Below are 22,349 nucleotides of genomic sequence, written 5' to 3'. Positions count from 1 at the left end.
AAGAAAGACAGCATAGACAGTCTTCAGTTGTGGAAATTAGAGGACCAATCCTCAACATTAGCCTAGAAATGTTGTTGTATGTTTATTAAAAACTGGCATCTGTGAAAATTCCCACACACTCCAGTTTCATCATCCTTGTTGCAAAGACACTACCAACATGTCCCATAGAATAATGCTTTCAAAACGTAGGGTGTCTAGAAAAATACATTTTGCTGTTAGTAGTCTCCTCAACAATGCTAATTTTGAAAGAGTTTAGGTTGACTTGAGACATTTCTGGGTGGGGAGTGGATGCGTTTCCCCTAGTCAGTGACAACACACAGTTTAGTTTAGGAGTTGATACAGTCCGGAATTGGACGCCTTTCAAACCGGTGGTCGGCAGATATTTCAGATGCTGTCATAGCCGCAAAGAAGAGAAAATATAACCATAGCGAGGTGAAACGTTCAGGTGGATAACCTTCTTTCCAAAACGAGGGTGAACTTTGAACAATGTAATATCCTCAGGTAGCTTGCAGAGTCTATAGGTAGTAAGCGTTATACGTTAAACCTGGACTGGATGTGCACTGTGGTGATGAGCCCAGGAGGAGGGGCCCAATTTGAATGTTGCTGTTATGTTTACAAGCTGTAAATACATTGCTACTGACTCTACCTTCTAAACAAAATTAACCACACACCCATGCAATACCACTGTTCACACTCAAGAGCCCCCCAATAAAGAATTATACATTGTCTTTGACCAGTTTCCCTACATGTATAAGTCACTATTGTTAGAAAAATAATGTTATTTAAAATAAATCTGTTCCTTTTTCATTCACTCAGAAATAAATCCATGTTGGGTTGTGTTATGTTGAGCTTTGCAGAGAAAAGAGAATGTGTTCTCATGTACTAATCACAGACTCCACTGCACTCGACTGACTGTAAATGGGCTACTGTACTTTCATTAGGCCCATCCAACATAATGGAAACATAGTTTCCCACATGCCACAGAGACCCCAGAGGAGTTAGATTGTTTTCCTTTAAAATGATTCCCATCATTGTACAATTTTAGACTTTTTGTAAGAGGCCTGTTTCTGCAAATAATCAGCAACAACATGTAGTTCTTGGGTTTTTGCAAGAGATCTACAGTACATGAAGTCAATGACTGTCACACACAGACAACACACACTGGACTATATTATCTGTGAATGTGCAGAGGTCTGTCATCTGTTTTGGTTCAACAGAAATGGAGCTTAGAATGCTATTTCAATACATAATTGTAATGCATTATGTAACATGTAGTCTGATGCATGACAGACTTCAAGCAAATACCTAAGTCAAAAATTAGCTATTTGAGCACAATTACAGTGCATTTTATTGGTTCATGTAATGTTTAAATATCCAGGCTTTGTCTAAAATACCCAGCAAGCATCTCATCTTATTTGTGTCCTCTAATGGGGCCTAGGAGTTAAATGGGATTATTTGCAAAATTTAATATACTTTTTTATAGCAAAATTAGAAACAGGGGGCATAGTCAATAATTATTTGTTAGTGTTTATTCAATGTATAATTTAGCTGGATTTTTCCTCCTTTTTCCTACTCAGAAACATTTGTTTAATCCTCTATTTTAGTTATATGGAACATTTACTATATAGCAATATTATGGATGCAGAAAGCATCTTTGGGAATTCTCAAGCAATTAGCATCACTGCAAATGTCGACAATCCCCTCTAAACAACAGTGAAGGAGGTAAAGCAATCCACTGAAAAGCTGCCTCTGTTTTGCTTGTATCCAGAGGTCAATAAAAACAGTTAGTAGTTTGGTCAGTGTGGCATTTCAGCAGCATTATCCTGGTCAAAGGGAGTTCATTTTCCCAGCACAACAACCACTTTTCCCAGCACATTATACTCTCACCATGTTCCTGCAACAGATTAAAGTGCTGACATACTCTTGATTTACTCCACCACCCACTTTGAACAGTGAGAACAAGGAGACTTAGGTGCCTAGGTCACTTGAGACGTTTTGTAAAAAATCACAGCTGACTAAATCACATCTATAGCAGTAACATGCAACAGAAAACATATCCTACTGCTCCCTTTAGTTTGACATACTATTGAGCCAACATCCTGTACAGTTAAGTCTAGACTTAATTTGAAATTGAATATTGACAACACCCCTCTTTGCAATGTAATACACACTCCGCCTCCTACTAGTCCATTGAGACACAGTCTGCTAAAAAAGATCAGTAAGACAACATCCAAGTGTACATTTTCAGCAACTCAGGTTACATGACTGATTTGACATACTGTTCCCATGATATGAAGCCTACTTGAATGTAAAAGGTAAATATTTAGGGTAAATAGGGCAGAGGTACCCCATTTATGTTCCATCTAAAGGGGGTTGAAGAGTAAACATATTTAGACTGTGATACCCTCCCCTTAAAATGTAATGCAATCTTTGTGATAGCTGATATTGTAACATTGTTTTTAAGCCTGAAATAGAAGTGGCCACATGTTTTGTTATGTTCCTTTTGCAATCCAAGTAGAGGCAAAAAACGACCACATTTAACAATTCGTCAGCAGCAGTATTCTATGACTTGTCCCCTGTGTGACAGAGACGCTTAGCAATTGAAAAAAAAGGTACTCATTAATTGTAGATTAAAAAAACAGTAGGCTGGTTCTCTTTTTGGCTGAAGCCTACATTAAACAAGTGAGATGTGTTCAGCAATTCAATTCAAAAATTTTTGAAAAGGAATGAAGCCACTAAAACAAAATCAGGAAACTTAAGTATAAAAGGGTAATGTGGACATTGAGGTATATAGCAGGGATGCCAGGGGAATACAAATCAATTTGGCTGAATACCAGCAGGGTTATTTTTGTGCAAAATCCTCTGCAACCCATTACTGCAACATATCTGCATCCAGGACCGGGGCTGCTCAGTGAGCCAAATAAGGAACCTTTAAGGTAGGGGACGGTTCTTTATTTCCCTCGGTTTGGGTGTCTGATATTATTTCACACCTAATGTGGACAGAGTGGGTCCTACAACATACTGATAGGTGATATCCAATGTTGTTTATACATTTCTGCCAAAGAAAAAGTGATTACGTGAATGTTCTTTCTCTGAAATTATCATTCTCTGAAATGATTTCAAATACTTTTTATGTTTTCACAGTTAAATGTAGTAGTATTTCATGGAAATCCATGCATTTTTGATAACACACAACTAATGCACATAGTGAGGACTTAAAACAAAAGCAATAATTGGAACTGACTTATCTGCAATTATCAAAGTAATTTGAGGTAAATGTCCATTTTCCTTTTCCCACCTATTACAGTCTGAACACAAGATAAATGCTAGATGTAGGTAAATGTAATCTAGGCCTGATCTAGGCTCCAGGTGTGATGAAAACATTGGCGGAAACACAAAAGATTCCTTCCGTTAGCTACAGTACTGTTTAACTATTCCTTGTGTACAAGCAAACAGGGCAACGGCACTGAAAGCTTCCTCGCTACAATCAGCACTACTCAGTATTTGACTGGTGGGTGTTAATAATCTCCCACTTGGGTGGTAGTGGGTGTGTCAGTGTATATAACCGACTGTGTGCTCATCCCAAACATCATAGCCACCTGACAGCTGAATGAAACAAGAGTGAGTGGTGAACAGCAGCCACACCTGTTTCCCATAACCCCGGCACTCCTTTCCTGGGGGATTCAGCTGCTGACTGTGCACATCCTGCATGTATACCTCTTAAGTATGAGCTGTGAAGCACAGTGTATCCAAATGACCCCAGCCTCAGTCACATACTGTGATCTGTTGTTTCAGGGGAAAACCCTGACTCCTGAAAACAGTGGGCAAAAAAGGTTTTAAAGGTCTCCCTCTGTTCATTCACAGTAGGTAATTAACCATGGAAATATCTGGAAGCCATTTTTACATTGCAGTTTCCTATGACTCAGTGATTAAACAGTCAATTCCTGTCTATCCAAGATTGAATCAGTAGACAAGACATGTGAGCTAACATGCAGTAAAAAAAAGTTATCCCAATATTATTATTTTCCATTTATTTTCTGCATGTTTCCCCTTCTCCTTGCTGTTTTCAGTGGCTAATTTCCAATGAACTGTGGTCCTAATGACTGGTAACTCCCAGAGTACGCCTTGGTAGGAAGTACAAAATTATCAATGCAACCAAAGCACTGTGATTGGCCTTGAAAACCAGACGACTGGGTTAAAGATTGAAGCTGGCGTGATTCTATATTTGTGTCCTTATCGTGAATTAAATGGAAGTCTACTTTTGACAATTAGTTAGTCTGCCTCTCAGTGCTTTCCACCCTCCCTGTCCTGTATTTGGCACTAAAATCCAAGCCCTTAATTTCTACAAAGATGCAAATCTCTAAAGCTAATCTAGGCTTCTGAGGCAACAGAAACAGTGATGTCACCCAATGTTGTCACCAATGAGTATGGCTCCTTAAAGGCCCTAACATCACAAGCAGACGGCAGAGAATTAGTGGCGGCGAAGCCCGCCTGTGGCGTCGCCTAAAACCGCTGCTTGTCTTGGCCAAAAAGTTGCACGAGAACGCACCGCAAAGACTACAGCCGACGGCCAACCACCACGTATGTTCTGCCCATGCGTGAGGGGAAATAACTCTCCATGCCTAGTGGTAGGCTGTTGTTATGATATGAAAAGGCCATTTTCACATCACTGTCGCGAACCTCTCGTATTATAGTTAGCCTACTAATCGAAAATAATGTCTGATATAAGGGTTGAAAATGGCACTGGCGTTTTAAGCTTGGTCTTAGTGGAAAAAGAAAAGAAGAGGCAGACGCGGAGGCGACAAATAAGGAGACACCGCACTAATGGATGAAAGCATGGATACTACAGCGGCATGCTCAGGGGCTTTCCCGGACCTATGTCGATAGCTGGAGATAAAAGGAAACCTCAGAACAGCCAATCAGAAAGATTTCTCTCACTGACCATGGACGCAGATTCAACATGTCGATTCAGCCAAAAAAAACAGACGGGTAGCGACGGAGCCAGACACACCGCAAAAACTAGGGCGAGCCGCTCACACACGGTCCAACTAGGACCGACGGCCGACGAACTCCTTAATGTGTCAGGGCCTTAATACTTAGAACCAATAAGGTGAGATGATGTAGGACTTCTCATATCTCATAATAAATACACTCAAGAAAAGTTTATAATAAAGACTTTTCACATTGTGGAAGATCATGAATGTTCTCACAAGTGACTTTTGGAAAAAGACTTCAGCTTGCTAATGCATATTGATACAATTTTAATTTTCTGACCCTTAATTTTAGCCAGCAGGGGGACATTATTTAAGAGTGATTTTTGTTTAGCTCTTATTATTAAAAAAACATCTCATCTGTTGTGCATTTTTTTTCTTAAAAATATTGCAGGACAAAAAAATCTTGGCAATTCCTTTTGAGCAGTTTTCCAGTTTTTCAAAAAGAAAAAGATGACTGAATATTATTGTGAGTCACTGGATTATCTTGACATTAAATGTTCATATTGGCATTTGCCTAGTTAGTAGAATCAATTCACTGTTGGCTCTGTTTTTTAATTAATTGTTTTTTAAAAATAAGAACAAAGATTTTACAGTGCATGTTTTAAGTAATTTTAACTGGAATTTTAACTGGGATTTCTTTGTAGCCTCTTTTAAAAAGTACAAGAATACTTCTTAGTTAGGGTTAAATTTGTTTGAGCAGGTTACTGCAGGCAGCCCCATGGTTGAATAAAAGTAGAGGGCTGAGAGTAATCAAGTCCAAGGATGAGCTAAAACTGGGGGTTAGAGCTCTGAATTTACTAATAGACCACAAGGGAACAGCTTGCCACACAAAGCCTCTGACAGTCAGTCACATCTGTCGGGGGAGAGGAAGCAAAGGGTGGAGTCAACAGAGGCTGGTGACCACAGGCTGCTCCCTGAACCCCACACACACAGCCTCCGTGTCCCACAATAAAGCAGCCAACTCATCTGCTGATGGCCTTCCTTCAAAAAGAAAACACTGCATGCATTTAATGTGATTAGGAGTTTTCTGCCTGCTGCTTCACAACTGAGATTTAAGATTCAATGAGAGGATCAAATGAATGCTACAGCTGAGACCCACAGATGTGCTCCAAAAGCTACTTTAAAAACCCTTTCTTGTATATAAATCCAATAGCATATTACCACTGTAGATGATTGCAGCAAACACTGGCAAATGTTGGCATTAAGGGACATTTTTGTCTGTGAATGACAAGGACTTTACTTGGCCATAGTTAAATCAACATTTGGAAATTATTTTGGAAAACAGTGAAAGTATCAAGTACATTAATTTAAGTATGTTGTTACAGAACATTTCTGTCCTTGACAAATTTTCCAGAAAAGCCAGACTGTTAGACATAGAATTAAGACTTTTAACAAAACAAAAGGTAAAAAAAAAAACTATTTTGACCTTGTCTGCCCTGTGCTATTTGAATAAAAAATTACCATGACAAACATCTTAGCTACATCTTGCTGTCAATTAATAACCACTCACACGCATGAACCTTTACAAGATCCAAATCTGCGCAGTCAGTACACTCCTTCAAATCTATTTCTGTTTTGGGTCTGTAATTTAGGTGGCTCCATTACTTTATTTATTTAGATTATGAATCATGCAGCCCCAAGAGAAGAAACCTCAAAACTATGGTCTTCAATTACAAACCTCACTGCCTGTAGACACGCCTTGAATGAATCCCCTCCTCACAGCCCTGTCTACAAAACAGGGAATCTGAAAATTACAGTGAAGGAAGCTGGCATCAACCCTGTTTTTGTCACAAAGTCCTCCCCCCTGCACACTTGTGATCTGCTAAAACACACAACAGTAGGCTTGGCCACATGGGCTCTAACCATATGTTATGGAGAGTCAGAAACCTGCAAGCATTTCTCTTCCAAACACGACACCAAACCTAACCTTTCACTAGCTAGTTTGTCCTCTGTGTTAATCATCAGCTAATTTGGCTGTCAAGACAACCAGTCAGACAGACTGAAATACGTGCACACACATGGCACCAAACAGCACACTTTCCTAGGCTAATCAGCTTAGTTTGCAACAGCACCTTGTTTATCAGATCCCTGTTATGATTTATGAACTAGTCTTTTAGTTGGTAGACACAGAAAAGGAATGGTATGAAGAGGACTCTGTAAAAGCATGTGTTGCAAGTGTTTGGGGAGGCTACCGACTAAAGCTTGACAGATTAATCTGCTAGGCTGATATATCAGCCACTGCTACTTTATCACACTCATTATCATAAAAAAGCTTGCACTGATTAACATCCATGAACTGATTTTTTTTTTATGTAAAAGTTGTGAATGGGAATATTACTCTTCGTTCCACAGTTTGTCAATGAATTAACACCAAGAATATTTTAAATAAAGTTTTACACTCTGAACATCTTGTTCAAAATTCATCAACAACTAGTTTTTGTTATGCTTAACAAGGAAATCTGGTTTAGTTGTGCGCTTATAATATGAATAGAATATTTGCACAGATATTATCAAGTCCTGTTTACTGTTCTTCCTATACTACACACTAAAATTGTTCAAAAGTTGCTGGATAAGTCAATGGAATCTAAATTGGCAACCATTTAATGATGAAATAAATCAATGTTAGTTGAATATCTTAATGTTTTGGACTGTTGGTTTGACAAAACAATTTATTAAAAAAGGTTCAATAATTGCAGACCCATACTTAAGGTACGGGTCTGTAAGGTCTGTTTTTTTTTTAAGATGTAGTGTTGTGACGTTCATACGAGGGGTATGTCACTCATTGCAGGTATTCATGCAGGGAATGTTTTATGGAGCTCTTTGGGAAATTTCTACCACAGCATATCTAAGTTAATATTTTATTTTACTTGAAAAACAAAAACAACTGATGCATTCCTCGGCAGTAGCATCCATCAGTGTTTGTCTCTTTTGTTTTGGCAGGAGTGTCATGTGTGATGATCCTAGCAGAACCCTCCAGCTGCACTTCTCGGGACAGTACAGTGACTGAAAGGTGCTCTCTCTCTCTCTCTCTCTCTCTCTCTCTCTCTCTCTCTCTCTCTCTCTCTTCTGGCTGTGTTCTGGCATGCAGCCCAACTGCAGGTCAATACTTCCATAGACTGTGCGACTGCAGTGCCTCCCTTGAAATATGTCTTCATTTCCCCTGCCACCTCTCACGCCCCACAGCGGAGCAGCCTCTCCTCTCCTGTATCACATAACGTTTATCGTCCCCCCACCCACCCACCTCAATCTGCATCCCAACAGCTTGGTAAACTTTTTTCCACAAAGGCGCTCCTCTTCACTCAACACAAGTGGCACCCAGAATACTCAATTTCGTTCTCTATTTTGGTACACCAAATACCACTACTGCTGCTCCACAATGAGTTTCCAGCCATATGAGAGAGACAGAGAGAAACCAGTCTGTAATTCCCCTACACTCCCAAAAGGTAATGAAAGCTATGTCATGATGTGACACACTGGAAGAAAAAGGTTAGCTCGAAAATGTGCCACCAAATCAGTGCTGTGTGTTTAAAGTTTTTCTCCTGTCACGAGTGGAGTCTTTTAGTCTGCAGCAATCTAACTATGTTACCATGGTGTAATTAACAACAAGTTAACATATATTACTGTAGGGGGGGCGTTAGAGAAGTTGTATACAATGAGGTTTAGCTAACGGTGAACTGACGCCAGTGGCTACTTTTCAAAAGACGTAATGTGGAAAAAAAAAAAACAGCTCACAAATGTGTACCGTTAGCTTAAATAACGCTAGCTGGTTTCTAACGGGACACAAAACGAGCACTAGCCGGTTTTTCTCCTCCGTTTTGAATCAGTGACTTGTGGTTAAAAAAAAAAAAAGACCGCGGGCTGCTCCGCCGCAACTTCTTTCAGTAGCCTCAAAAAGTAACACGACCTCCCCCCACCCTCCCCAAATGACAAAGAAACCGTTAACTCACAGGTAAGTCCATATAAGGTGAGAAGAGATGTTAAAAGTCGCAGTCCGTTTGATGGCAAACTCGGTCTTTTCTCCATGATTCCTGCCTGTTTAGTGCGCTGTGGCACTCCCGTCCTCCTCGCTCGTCGCTGCTCTCTCTCTGCGGCTGTGCTGGCTGGCTCGCGCTCCTGGAGAGCTGCTCTCCATAGCGACCGATCCGCGTGGGCTGTACCACTCCTGCAGGACAACAAAGTGCAACTCACGCAGCCTACGCACGCACGCACGCACGCACGCACGCACGCACACACCCGGTCACAATCATCATTTGATTTGATTTGTTGGAACTTTAACATGGGACACTTCTGAGATGTAATAAGTTACAGTGATATCGTTACAGATTTTTGTTGTTGTAATTAACTCGGTCGTATTGGTTTGTGTGGCCTAGTTGCATTAGTATTCCTTCACACAGCAGCCTACTAAATAGTGTCATACTTTTGCTTATCATATTAAATCCTGTCTAACAATTTCAACATTCTAAAACCAACTTAAATAAGAACTTGAAAACATAGGTCTTTGAGACCTTTATCACTGTCACTGGTATTAACCAGGATACATTCACTTGAATTAGGTCTCGTATGTGGAGGACTAAAAGTGCCAAAATGAAACATATAAATATATAATTTATCATATAATTTATCAGCGTTAATCCCGCCCACTGAGTTTGATGGGACAGGATGACAGATAAAAGTGTTTCATGATGCACTGCTGGAGCAGGAAACATGAAATAATTAAATAAATAGTGGAATAAATAGATGTGTTTTTACATAGAATGAATGAACATTTTAAATTATTATTTAAACATTTATTTAATTATTTATGTATTTCATAAATTATTTATTTATATATTACCAATTTTAAATAATGACACATTTAAACAATTATTTAATTATTTAATAACCCATGCATTTAATTAATTAAGTAATTATATATTTATTTATATATTTGTTGATTTATTTCCAATATTAAATAATTGATGACACATTTAATGATTTGACTAATTATATATTTATATATTTCATTTTGTCACTTTTAGTCCTCCATACTCGTAGTAAGGCAAGGCAAGTTTATTTATACAGCACATTTCAACAGCAAGGCAATTCAAAGTGCTTCACACTAGACATCAAAAGCATCATGACAGAGGAAAGAAAATAAACATTAAAATAAAACATTAAAAAAAAGTAGTCGTAGTCGGCTAGGTCTTAGAAGTAGGCTACAGTAATAGTCAGTGGTGTATCTAGAATCTTGTACCTTAATAAAAAGTAGCAACATCAAACAGTATAAATACCCTGTTGCAATGAAAAGTCCTGCATTGAAGTAATTGATTATGTAGTAAAACTTTCATATGAGGTATTTATGTGTATAAGCCTATATTTTGCTATGGCGCTGGTGAGTCTATAAAATGCTTTAAAATGCAACCAGTAGGCTTGAGAACCTATAGTTGTCAAATAAGTCTAGTGCAAAAAATGTACATTTAAGTATTTCCCTCTGACCTGAGGCAAAATAGAAGTATGTAGCTGAATGGACATACTGAACAAAAGGGTGTTAAATATAGCTTCATTCCATTCAAAAGTTGTTCCATCATTAGTAACTGTGAATAAAATAACAGTAGCAATCCATAGTAAAGCAAGTATTTGAAGGGCAGTAGGAGCAGACTTAAGTTCTTAAAAAATATTTGAGGGGGGAGACAAGCAGCTGCTCTTGGGCCCCAAAACCTCAGGGGGCCTGCAGTGTCCAGGTTCACCATGTGGCAATTCGTTCTTGCTAATCTAATGTATTAAGCATTAGCATTGTTAATACTGTTTGCAAATCTAATGCACAACATTCACTGACACGATAAGGGCCCTAAATTGACACTGGCTTTGTTGCCTAAATTCGGGGGCCTCCTTATTCAGGCCTTGAATTAAAATCTAAAATAAACCTTTAGTGATTGATTGATTTTCATATTACACTCAAATTATACATAGTCTCTCAAGAAAAGTGCTGAATCAAGGTAACACAACTATTTATTTTAATGCTCACACCATTTACTAAAAAGGGAAGACACATTTTGATCTATAGGCCTAAAGGGTTAAATTAACCATGTATATAACAGAGAACATACATGGATAACAAAATAAATACTGATATTTACATATGAACTCTATTCCCCTTTCTTAAAGAGTGAAACAAAAATAACATTTGGATTGGTGGGTAATCCCCTTGTTCCATCAGTGCGCCCTTAGAAATGAGTATTTTCATGCACATTATATGGCAATCAAACCATTTACAGTAAATAACTGTTTACTTGTTAAGCATGATTATATTCCTCGCAGCAGTGGCTGAAGAGATAAAAGACTCATTGTCTTGCTCAGGAGACACCGATCATTTGTCTTTTTCTTTTTTTTTTTTTTTATCTTTGGTCATGGGTGATTTGGCAATCAGGCCTGCAAATGGTTACATGTGCCATAAATCTTTACAACTGGAGGTTCAGAATTTAAAAGTAATGCACATTATTTACTGCATAAACTCATAATGACCATCAGACTCCTATTCAACCAGTCAAATGTGGAAAAAACAGGTTAGCTAAGCATTCTTTGCTTGTAAATGTCTCCTTGAATGACATGATAATCTGGAAAAATACAAATATGAGCACTTGTTTTTTTAGGGAGAAATAGGTTAATAAACATCCACAAAAGAGACATCTCCACATTTTTGTACCACTTACTCTGCTTACTTACTTACTTACAAGCCTACTCTGTAACTGTGGTGGAAACAAAACAAGGAAATGAATGCAAAAGTTAATATTAACCGCAGGAGACTTTGCTATTCAAGGACAGTCACATGCAACTAAAGTGCTTCACTGGTTCCTCATTCTGAAAAAGTCAAAAAGAAAATTTCACCGGCTTTCAACACAGACACACCAACACTCATCTGTCCTTAAACAAAGTGGTAATGAAACTCTCTCATTGTTCCTCTCTTTGAGATAATTACAGCTTTTTACACATTCAGGAATCCAGCGTTGTGTGCAGCACAGTGTTATTATCATGCACTGAACTGATGAACATGCTCCCTCAGCAGATTTTTAGTGTGAACATCTTTTTTTCCCACTGGTGATAAGCACACATTCTGGTTTCAATGTGATTCCCTCATTTAGAGACGCATTTCGCTCTGCAGTGACGTCTTCATAGCCTGTGTTAGTGTCCTGATCAGGGGGACGTGAACCCTCCAGGGAGCCCCCATCTCCTGCAAAATGTAACCCGCTCGCTCTTCCAGCGCTACATCCCAGCTTCACTGTGATTAAAGCATGACCCATGATGTGTCACCACACTATACCCCCTGCCTCTATACCCTCTGGTGGTTTATTTATACCCTCAAAGAGCTATAAATCCCCAGGTGAAAGTGCTGCCCTTTTCACCGATCAATCTCCCCTCCTGGGCCACTTTGCATTGGAACCGTAAAGTCAATGCAGTGAGGAGGCTTGTGTGTTTATAAGATGATAAATCACATCTTATTTTCTCCCACAGAACATTTAATGTGTTAATGATATCACCAATTTGGCTGATATAGTTGCAGCAAGGGTTGTTTCACACCACTGGCATAACTTGTTCTGCATAAATGCTGCATAAATGCTCAAACCTCCCTCTGTGGCACTAAATAGTTTATGAGCATTTATGGCCCATGACCTTTCTAATTGTGGTTACCTTACTGAGATTTTATGCTGCAAAAATACGTAAGCAGCATTACATTATTTTCCTCCAGGCAGGCGAGGCTGTGGCACCACCTCCTCTATGACCAGTGGGTGCACGTCCACACAGACTGTCTGGGACATTTGGTTTTACAGTCTGTGAAAACAGCCTTTGTTAAACACAACATTCCTCACTAGTCACATTGGTGAGCCAGTCCTTGCACACCTCAAACACCCCCCCCCCCACACTCTGTAGCCACTCTCATGGTCCCATCCCCTGCCAAGGCTTGACCAACAAGCAGGGAGAGGTCACCTCAATGCTGACGCTACACACTCCTGTTTGCAACTTTAGAGGGTCTTCCCCATAATGAGCCCCCTCTGTAATGACCCTCTGCAGTGCACGCTGACCTTTAGGAAGGCAGACATGAACGCAATTAAGACAGCGTACCTGTTACAAAGCAAACTCACATCACTGAATGAGTAGATATGGTTACAGTCTTGCATGTATTTTTGACCTTGAACGTAAACAACGGAGCAGTAACAGAACAGTGCGTCATGTCAAACTGTGGTGTAAATGAAAACACAGGTTAAGAGCCAATTACACGTGCAAATGTAAGTACATGCACCAGAGCATGCTGAATATCAAGGGTTCTCTAACAATCTGGTGCCCCTAGTTATGCAGCACTACTCCGAATTCAAAAAAGAAATGGTGAAGGTCATTGCTACTTCAATTAAAAAAAAAGGTTTTACAGAGAGAGATAATGGCGCAAATAAAATACTTACACTGGACAAGAGCTGAGGCTGTGGAGGCAGGGTAGCCACCTAAAGCAATTAAAAGTGAGTGTTACGATGTATGAAGATCGCCATCTGCTGGACGTAAAAGAAACGTTTATAGCAGAAATGAAGAAATCCTTTCCTTATGTACATTCATGTCAGCGAATATGGAAGGAAATACATTTGAAACGTCAGCGGGAGATATTTGATAACTGCTGAGTTCTTCCTCCATAATTAACACCGGGCAAATTAACAGGGGTCCCTCAAAGGCCATTATGAAGTGAAGGACAATTTGAAAAACCTTTTTAGTATACATATAGAAAGAGTAATGTTATATCACCCTCACCTAATAAACATGGTTTGTTGCACACATCACACATCATTCATGTTTGACCAACCGCACACACCTTAGCATCAATCAGAGTTACTCAAACCGGTATCATTGCATTAAAAACATGCAGGCTTAAAGCAAAGCAATTCTACTGACATTGTTTCCCAATTTAAAACACATCACTACTCAAGTTTTTTTTTTAAACACTGATCAGAGGTATTCCAGTTTGTTTCCTTTTCTGTGACAGTGTGGAAAGAGGTGACACTGAAGATGAAGTGATGACATGGAGGGAGTTGATAAACGGCCTAAAAGCTCTATAGGGGACAGTCTGGACATGGCTAATTTGCAGTGAAAGTCGAGTTGTTGAGTGAAATAGAGAGACACAAATAACATGTAAAGCAACACCAATTCAGAGATGTTCTCAGGGTAACTTGGGAATGAGGGAGAAATGAATTTGAAGATTTAAATGCATGGTGTCTTCATGATAATTGTCAGCTAGTTCCTTAAATTGTACAATAAACATTGTTCACAAGTTTTTCCGACATGATGACTGGATGATGGTCACTTTAGCAAACAGAATATTTCCCAAGATGTGACAACAGAGGGATGTTTTGTTGCACCAATACCTCATATGTGAAACATGAACAGAGAAGTTGTGAAACATTTCTCTTTGTTGTGAAACAGTACAAGTGGAAACATAGTTTGAAATGTTTCCACCAGTAAGTCATTTGGATAAAATCCATTAAAAAGCAGCACGATGCTCTTGTCGCTCCAGTAAACTTAACATCCAATTTCATTAAGAAAAATAAACAACAAAAGCAAAAATAGAGAGATTATAGATTTCAAATCAAGACAAAAATGTAAACAGTTGTATGTTCCACATGAGTGTCTTGTCTTTATTATATCATTTTTGACAAAAAACAAAACAACACAAAAATATGACGCAGCAAAAGTCACAAAATCACATGACATGAAAGAGAAAAACATCACCCTCTACACACCGGAATCAGTTGATAATCAATACTGAAATAAATAGTTATTACAATGTCTCCTAAATTATGGAGACGTTGCCCCTAATTTGGTGATTTACTTTTTCAGTATCGCAGTTTATGTGCAGATAACATGAGACAAATCAATCCTAGTGCTGAACACAATACAGACTCAAAAAAGAAGGACTTTTTCCCCCCCCAATATAACACAGGGTGTTTTTTTCAGTCTTCTCTCAGATAAGCCTCAGGCACCTCTTCCTCTTCATTAGTATTCTGTAAGGAGGCAGCATACTGTGCCATCCTTTCAACCTCCATTACTTTAGTCTCAGCCAGCTTCTTATCTGCATCTGCTGACAGTTTTTGTACCTCATTCACCTGCGTCTGGGCCACCTGAATGTTTGTCCTCACCGTGATGGACGCGTGTTCGGCTCCTGAAGACACACACATGCAAAAACACGGTTACATTTTTCAAGAAGGTTCAAAGGTTGACATAACACCACCTCGAGTTCAGACATTAGGTGTGGTCATTAAGAAGGCCCTCCTGTCCATCATCTCCATTTTGCTACACAAAGCCCTGTTGAATGACAACAAATGATCCACACAGCGTCCAAAGAGCAACACTGACAGCCGCTGAATTGGAACCAGCACAGAAAGCAACACACAAAGCTTTGAGACATAATTCAAAGCGAAACACTTGTATTTTTCAGGACAAGAGAAAACCTCACTTCCCGACTATTCAATCACCCAACTCAGACACTTTTACACACCTGAGGTGTATGCCGCCTCCGCTGCAGTTTCACACAGCTTGACTGCAGTGATCCAGGTTAACTCGAAACGCTTGCATTCATCTTGTCTGTCACTAACCTGTCAGGAAGAGAGAGTTATAAAACTAAAGTAAGACTCAAAGAGGCCGACAACATTGTTGTTGTAGTGGGTGTGCTGTCATGTTTATGTTCCAGCAATCAATAAACAGAACACTGAATGCTTTGCTCAGCTTTTTCAGGAAGTTTTATCAAAAAAGGCAAAGAAAAGACGTACCTCTGCACGCTGGCGAATTATCACCTGCCAGATTGTGTCCTCTTCTGCTGGAGACAGTTTCCCCAAAGAGTCCAAATATCGCCTTTGGAGAGCGATGAGTGTGTGCACAGCCTGTCAGCAAACACAGGGCGTACATACACAATTTGCATTTTAGAATCTGAGATCAACTGTAGCTTAAAAGTAGCACCAAAAAGTCATATGAACACTTTTTCGACAATTTTAGCTGAAAAACTTAAGACAGAAACAGCACTTTAGACTGTAGACTCTCTACGAGCCAGAGGAGTGTTTTGTTTTTTGACGCTTTGAGCCACAACAAATGACTCCTCATACTCCTCTTGTATCTTTGAGTGGCAACGGAAGGTGAACTCAAGATTAAATCCAACACATGCTCTACAGTTTGTACGGAGATCACACGGAAAAAAACTGTCATTGGTTTGTCTCTACACACCTTAACTTTCTTTAACTTCTCTATATACATTTTTTTTTTTTTTTTTTTTTTTAAATGTCTGTCTTCCTGAACTAAAACATTTGCAGAAGTACATTCACTTTCTGTAACGGCTCAACAATCCCTGCTAACACAAGTGCTGGTCTTCACACATTGGAGATTAGTTGTATTATATATATCTGTACTCTATGTTTTGTTCCTTTACTAATGAACGTATGTTATCTTACATTTAATTCCATGATGCCAAATAACATCTGGCAAAGGGACTGCCGATGAAAATTAGCCTGTCGGCCAATTCGGGTACATTTACATCCGTCTGAATGTTGATTAATATACACTGCCCCTTTTCAAATAAAATATCAAATACAATTAGATTTACATCAACATGGGTAATACAACATTCTTTAAATCAAGCGCATGCTGCCACCTACATAGTTTACTGTGAGTCGTTAAATAAGCCTCATTATAAGTCTAGGACTATCTCTGGATGTGGGAACACGTTTTCCACACTTACCTTTGAGTAGTCTGTGATGGCATCTATGAGAGCAAGGGTGGCCTGAGAGAGGAAAGTGCTTGAACTGTCTGTAACCAGCGATGCTGCTCGTTTGACCAGAGAGTCATGGGAGAGGTTGTCAACCTGCACCAGAGACACCAAGGGGAGAAATAATGTGCATGATATACTTCAGACGACTGCTGCATGTGTGAAGCACCTGGAATTGTCTTGCATGTTGACATAATAAACTCGCCTTTGCATGTATTTGTCAGGCTGTGGTGACTCACCTGTCTGAAAGGTATCGCACACAGTCCACCGCCGACAGATAATGAGGCAACGCTGCTGAACAGAATACTTTTCCATTTCCCTGGTTTCCTGTTGCCGAGCAGGACACGAGCAGAACTCCTGAATAAAACAAAGAAATGAGTTTAAACTTAAAGACAGTAATTAACTCATTTAAGTTCTTAGGGCACTGTGACGTATAGAAACCTAATGTAATACTGGTAGTTAACTAGATAACTTACTCACCACGAAATTACGAAGATAGCTTTGAAATGTATTTAAGGATGCGGACAAGCGCTCTCTTGTGCTGATAAACTAAATAATTAATGATAATTTAGGTCGTGAAAATCAAGTTTTACATGTATACTGACGACTTCCGGTTGTTGGTAAAAAACAACAACAAGCTTTATCATTTCCTATAACAAAGTCAACAGCTACATTTTTTTTTTAAGACTTAAGATAACGCGCACAAGCTTGTATGTGATATTTGTCCATTCAAACGCTTTTTACTGGAGGAAATGTCTTACCTGAGGAGCCGGAGGCAGCTTGTTACCTTCCGTAGCGCGGCCATCTTGGTCCGCCACAATAAACAACCTTTCCTCGTCACTGATCAAAGGTTCCACTGCTGAGATAGAGTGCACTGAAAACTGGCGACCTCTGGTGGTGAATACAGGAACATTCTCTTGTGCTCGAAATTACAAGGAAATGAATATTGCTGTAATATGTCAAGCAAAGTGACAGAGTTAAAGAAAAGTCTCTGTGTGTGGTTGTGTTGTTCAAATCATAACACCTCAGAGAATATTAGAAACATATAAAAGGCTTTATTTAGAAAATTTAGAGACTTATGTCGGTTGTGTAGCGTGTTGTTTGACAGTTTAGTCAGAGCTCTGGATGCCTGAGAAGCTTTTTCACACTGGGCTCTGCGCTTGTAAGGGTACAAGAAGTGCTTGTCAAAGACGTACCAAAATGTTTTGCATTGACATATAAGTAATCTTTGGTTTTCTATGTATGTGCAACAGAAACATCAGTACCCCAATATGAAACCTGAAAAGGTTTGACTTGATTTAATCCTAGTGATTGAAACCAGGATTGTCTACAATGTGTGTGAGTGTGACAACTTTGTCCAAATTGCTACAACAAAGCATAACTAATGTATAAAATGTCTGTGACAAAATATGTACTTGATAATGTAAGGGATGAACACTCTTTTATTCTTATACCAATCTAAGTCTTGGAGTATTTACCAGCCAGGTACTGATCAGAAACTGACACCATTATTCTCAGAAAAAGTAAAACTTTGTATCTCACTGCACCGGACAGGCTGGGGTCATTTATTCACATGTAAGGTAACATAAGGATATTATTTGACCAGACCTTCTAACTAAGAAGAGGCTATGATTTTAAATTTCTGCAGCCATAATAACCTATTGATATAGAGAGGGACGCAAGCAAGTGTGTATACAACAATAAAATAAAGACATGAGTATAACATCTGCAGAAAAACACTGATAAAATAAGCATGATTGTTCACACATCAATCAACAATCAGTGTTCACCTGTGACTAAATAAAGAGGAAATAACTGTATTTCAAATCTCATTTAAAAAAAAAAGAAAATAAGGTGAGTTTTAAAAGAGGTGGAGAGCTATACAGTGGTAAAGGTACCCATAAAGACAAATGATCATTACTAAAAGATACTATATTGATTAACAATGCACCCACAGCTGGAAACAGACTTCATGAAGGCATTTTCACAATATATATCGGTACATGGAAATATCAGGGACTTTCAAAGGACATTAAGAGCATGTCATGATGGATCATTTATTCAGCCCAGAGGCTGTGGATTCTCTGGATTCAGTATTAGTTTGTGATTAAATGTTTAACAGTGTAATAGAACAACAATATAAGCACAATTAGATGGGGTTAATGTAAAATTCAAAAAGCAATGACTATTTAAACGGTTCTTGTCCATCATATGCAATAAATAATAAATAGGCTATACATCATACAAACATTCTTCAAGATCACATATGTCAAATTAAAATGTTTTTCTTGTAAAAGCCACAGAGAAGGTAGGACTTCATTGCACAGAAGAACTTTTCATCCCTGAGGCCATAAATAAGAGGACTCAGGCATCTTGAAGCGACATAAAAAATAATGTAGTTAACGTACCTGAGATTAATGTATGCCTTGACATTTGTTTGAAGGACAGCCGATTCTATTAATGGACACCACAGCTGGATGAGACAAAGCAGCAGCTGGAAAGCATGAAGAATGACCGTTTTGAGCCCTTTCCATGTTGACTTTCTATCCTCTCCTGATGCAGCTCTGGCTGCTTTCATTATTCTAACATAGGAGAATACAATGGTGATGCACATAAACAAAAAGTAAAGTGTCTTTATAGCATTTCGTAAATGATCCTGCCATCTATACAAAATAAAGATCCAAACGTTGCAGATCATGGATTGTTTGTAGAACTTGATTGATGTGGATGCAAAATAGATGGAGAGATCAACAATGAAGTGAATGGAGCTGAGGCCATGAATGAGGAGAATGCAGTGCAGCGAGCAGCGTGTTGAGCACAGGTCGCCATGACGCAGGGGCATGCAAATAGCCACATAGCGCTCCAGGGTCATTGCTGTCAGAGTAAATGGTGTCACCGAAGAGTACACAGTTGACAAAATGAACATGATAGCACACAACCATAAATTCATGGTGATCTTCAAATAGTTGCAGATGATCAGGAGATTTGTGACAATCAAGATCACACAATCAGACAGCAGAGTAACAGCAAATAAGATGTAACGCATAGTTGTGTAGAAGAACTCCTTCGTAAAAAAAGTTGTGATCAGCATGAAGTTGATGCAAAGGAAAACTGCTACTAAAACCTGAACAAAAATAAACTTAAAATGCTCACTTTGCATGACGGATACAGTACTAACAAGTGAATTATTGCTATCCATGTATGGTAATAAGGTCAAATAGGTTCAAAAAGTTACTGGTAGAATTAACGTTTATCCACATAGAAACAAAACACAGCAGTAACACATGACATAAACAGTTATTAAAAAGGTTAAATGGCATAGGACTCTCAGATTACAAACTGTTCTTACACAAATGTGTCATTTGTGGCACAGTGTTTCAAGGATGAATGAAAGCGAGGACTGTGCCTGAAGGCTTAAATGAACACAACTAGAGCTCCAGGGGATCACCACATGAAAGTGACATCAGCAGAAACTGCTAACAAAGTTTGTGGGCTGTTTTAGTTACACTCCCACACATTTAGGTCCTGCAAGTATTTGTAGTAGTAAGGAAAATAAGTTTCCCACAGAAGAACATTCAGAAAAACACATGCACCCTAAATGAAGGGGCAAGGCTGCGGTAAAAAAAAAAGCCTCTGAGAACTACAACTTTTCGATAACAACAACAACTTTAGCAATATCCAAATGTGATGACATCATTATTAAGAGGCCTTTTGTAGAGCCCAGTCTTTTCTTGGTCTTTTCTTGGCCTTGGCACTTGTCATAAGTGGTTTTAATATGTGAACCACAAAAAACAATCCCACCAAAATACAATGCATAATGCATAATATGCAAAGAACAGGAGATTGTCCATGTGAACACATTCTCAACTATAACTGAAACCAAATTCTGAATACACACAAGAGTGGAAAATGATATACAAGCCCCCCCAAAATAATGAAACAATGAAACTTCATGCAACATGAACCGCGTCATCGACAGGCCCACGTTTGCTGTGAATTGTCTGGAATATTACCTGCTGCTTTCACACACCTGCCCACTCACACATCAAACAGCCTGCTATCCGGTTCAACCAACATGGACAAACAGACTTTTCAGGATTGTGAGGTGCTTAAGTTACGAAATGTTGTGCTCAGGGCCACAAAGTTTCGGACTCAGACCTGTCTAATCCATCCTGTTTCCCTGTCATAACAAACCCCTCAATGAACCAACCAATTGCACCTGATTGGAGAGGCATCTGCTGTTTCTAGACACACTAGGGTGCGGTGTTCTACTGTTTGCATTGAATTTCTAATCCCTGCCTTCCATCTGCCTGCAAAGAGCCAAAGCTTGGTTCTGTGAATGTGTGATAGTTAGAGTTTAATCAGTATCTTCTGCTATTTTTGAATGTGAGATGTAAATGTTTTCATTTTTGAGATACAAGTTGGTACATCTGGGCCTGTCCTTGTGTAGGGTCTGAATTCTGCTGTCGGAGTTCATTTGAGGCCTGATGTGACTATCTTGCAAAGAGGAGATCGAGATTCAATGAAATGCACTTTGAAGGGGAACTTCAGGAACTTCAGTTTTTGGCATTTCTGTGTTGACCCTTATTGTTCAAAGCAGGATCCTCCGTTGTAGTTGTTTTTAGTATTCATTTAGCAGATGTTAATATGTAAGCTTAACAAAGATAGTTGGCATGGTAAACTTAGCCATTGAGCATAAATACACGTAAACGCACTGTCATTAGTCCAAAACTACATTTATTAAGGTGAAGCCTCACATAGCTGCTGGCATGGGATGTACTCTAAAGGCACCAGCACACTGTATCAGAAGTGCTTGTAATGTGTTAGATCTGCTTTACATCATATTGAGATATTTTTTGAAGGAATGGAAAACCCCGACCTCCTTGTAACAATTAACCCCCCCATCTTAACAATAGTGGGTCTCATGCCCCTTATGGCTACATGAAGTTAAAGTCTAATCACCACTTTTGTCTGACAGTTTGTTTCACATTCAAAGTTTTGTTTGTCGTAAGAGTTTGCTCTATGCTTTCATTTACTAGCAGCAATTAACAAAGGAATCGAGAGGGAATATGAATGTGCTGGTGGCCCTCTGGAATCATGGTTTGTTTTTTTTCCATGTGAGGTAAGAATCAAAACAGTACAGTGGTACTAATGAGCTGATCATCACAACTCTCTTATGGCATGAACTCCTGTGAAACTCATTAAAGGTGACAGCTAATGGCTTCATTAATAATTTAAACTATTCACTGCTAAGTTTGTCTACGATTAAAGATGAAAGTAAGTTGGAAACCGTTGATCTGTCATGTACTTTATGTAATTAAAGACAGGTGTTATCAAACCTATTAACAAAATGCTTTTATTAAGTTCTATCTTACATTGTAAAATGAAATTGTATTTAAATGTTATCATAAATTATCTGCAACCAACACAAAGACAATACATCACAAACAAGACTAAGATTCTGGATGCACTTCTGCAGCTCCCTGTATTTGTATTAGGCTCAGATTTTGCAACAGCCCAGGTTGTTGCAGATAACTTTTAAAGGTATCTGTTCAGAGGCAGCCCAAAAAATTTGACCCAAAGACGCT

At 39.0% G+C, this 22,349-nt stretch overlaps 3 protein-coding genes across 4 annotated transcripts in view; all 3 read right to left on the bottom strand.

The window, feature by feature from the left end:
* si:ch211-149e23.4 (uncharacterized) overlaps nucleotides 1-9,556 on the bottom strand; it is a 67,605-nt gene extending 58,049 nt beyond the window's left edge. For both annotated transcript variants that reach the window (XM_065960268.1, XM_065960269.1), the window contains exon 1: nucleotides 8,942-9,556. In XM_065960268.1, the coding sequence (XP_065816340.1) occupies nucleotides 8,942-9,272 (331 nt within the window). In that variant the 5' untranslated portion in view covers nucleotides 9,273-9,556. The remainder of the gene's footprint in view (nucleotides 1-8,941) is intronic.
* Nucleotides 9,557-14,581: 5,025 nt separating this feature from the next.
* On the bottom strand, nucleotides 14,582-17,636 carry diabloa (diablo, IAP-binding mitochondrial protein a). Its single transcript, XM_020651038.3, has 6 exons — nucleotides 17,523-17,636; nucleotides 17,001-17,118; nucleotides 16,735-16,857; nucleotides 15,776-15,886; nucleotides 15,505-15,601; nucleotides 14,582-15,168 (listed from the first exon to the last, which is right to left on the bottom strand). Exons 1-6 carry the CDS (start codon nucleotides 17,564-17,566, stop codon nucleotides 14,960-14,962), a joined length of 702 nt encoding a protein of 233 aa, XP_020506694.1. The 5' UTR covers nucleotides 17,567-17,636; the 3' UTR covers nucleotides 14,582-14,959.
* Nucleotides 17,637-17,861: 225 nt separating this feature from the next.
* Nucleotides 17,862-20,163, bottom strand: LOC109996770 (odorant receptor 131-2-like). Its single transcript, XM_020651056.2, has one exon. The coding sequence runs from the start codon at nucleotides 19,958-19,960 to the stop codon at nucleotides 19,031-19,033; it is 930 nt and encodes a 309-aa protein (XP_020506712.2). The 5' UTR covers nucleotides 19,961-20,163; the 3' UTR covers nucleotides 17,862-19,030.
* Between the last annotated feature and the right edge of the window lie 2,186 nt (nucleotides 20,164-22,349).

Source organism: Labrus bergylta, chromosome 11 (assembly GCF_963930695.1).
Source record: "Labrus bergylta chromosome 11, fLabBer1.1, whole genome shotgun sequence".
NCBI lineage: Eukaryota > Metazoa > Chordata > Actinopteri > Labriformes > Labridae > Labrus > Labrus bergylta.
The sequence above is the reverse complement of the archived record's forward strand: the minus strand, read 5'-3'. Positions and strand labels throughout refer to the sequence as shown.

Excerpts from the sequence above, each read along its gene's own strand:
- diabloa (XM_020651038.3), bottom strand. The coding sequence starts at position 17,566 with ATGGCCGCGCTACGGAAGGTAACAAGCTGCCTCCGGCTCCTCAG. Across the intron at positions 17,119-17,522 it reads AGCTGCCTCCGGCTCCTCAG|GAGTTCTGCTCGTGTCCTGC; the intron begins GTAAGACATTTC and ends TGTTTTATTCAG. Across the intron at positions 16,858-17,000 it reads GTGCGATACCTTTCAGACAG|GTTGACAACCTCTCCCATGA; the intron begins GTGAGTCACCAC and ends TCTCTGGTGCAG.
- LOC109996770 (XM_020651056.2), bottom strand. The coding sequence starts at position 19,960 with ATGGATAGCAATAATTCACTTGTTAGTACTGTATCCGTCATGCAAAGT.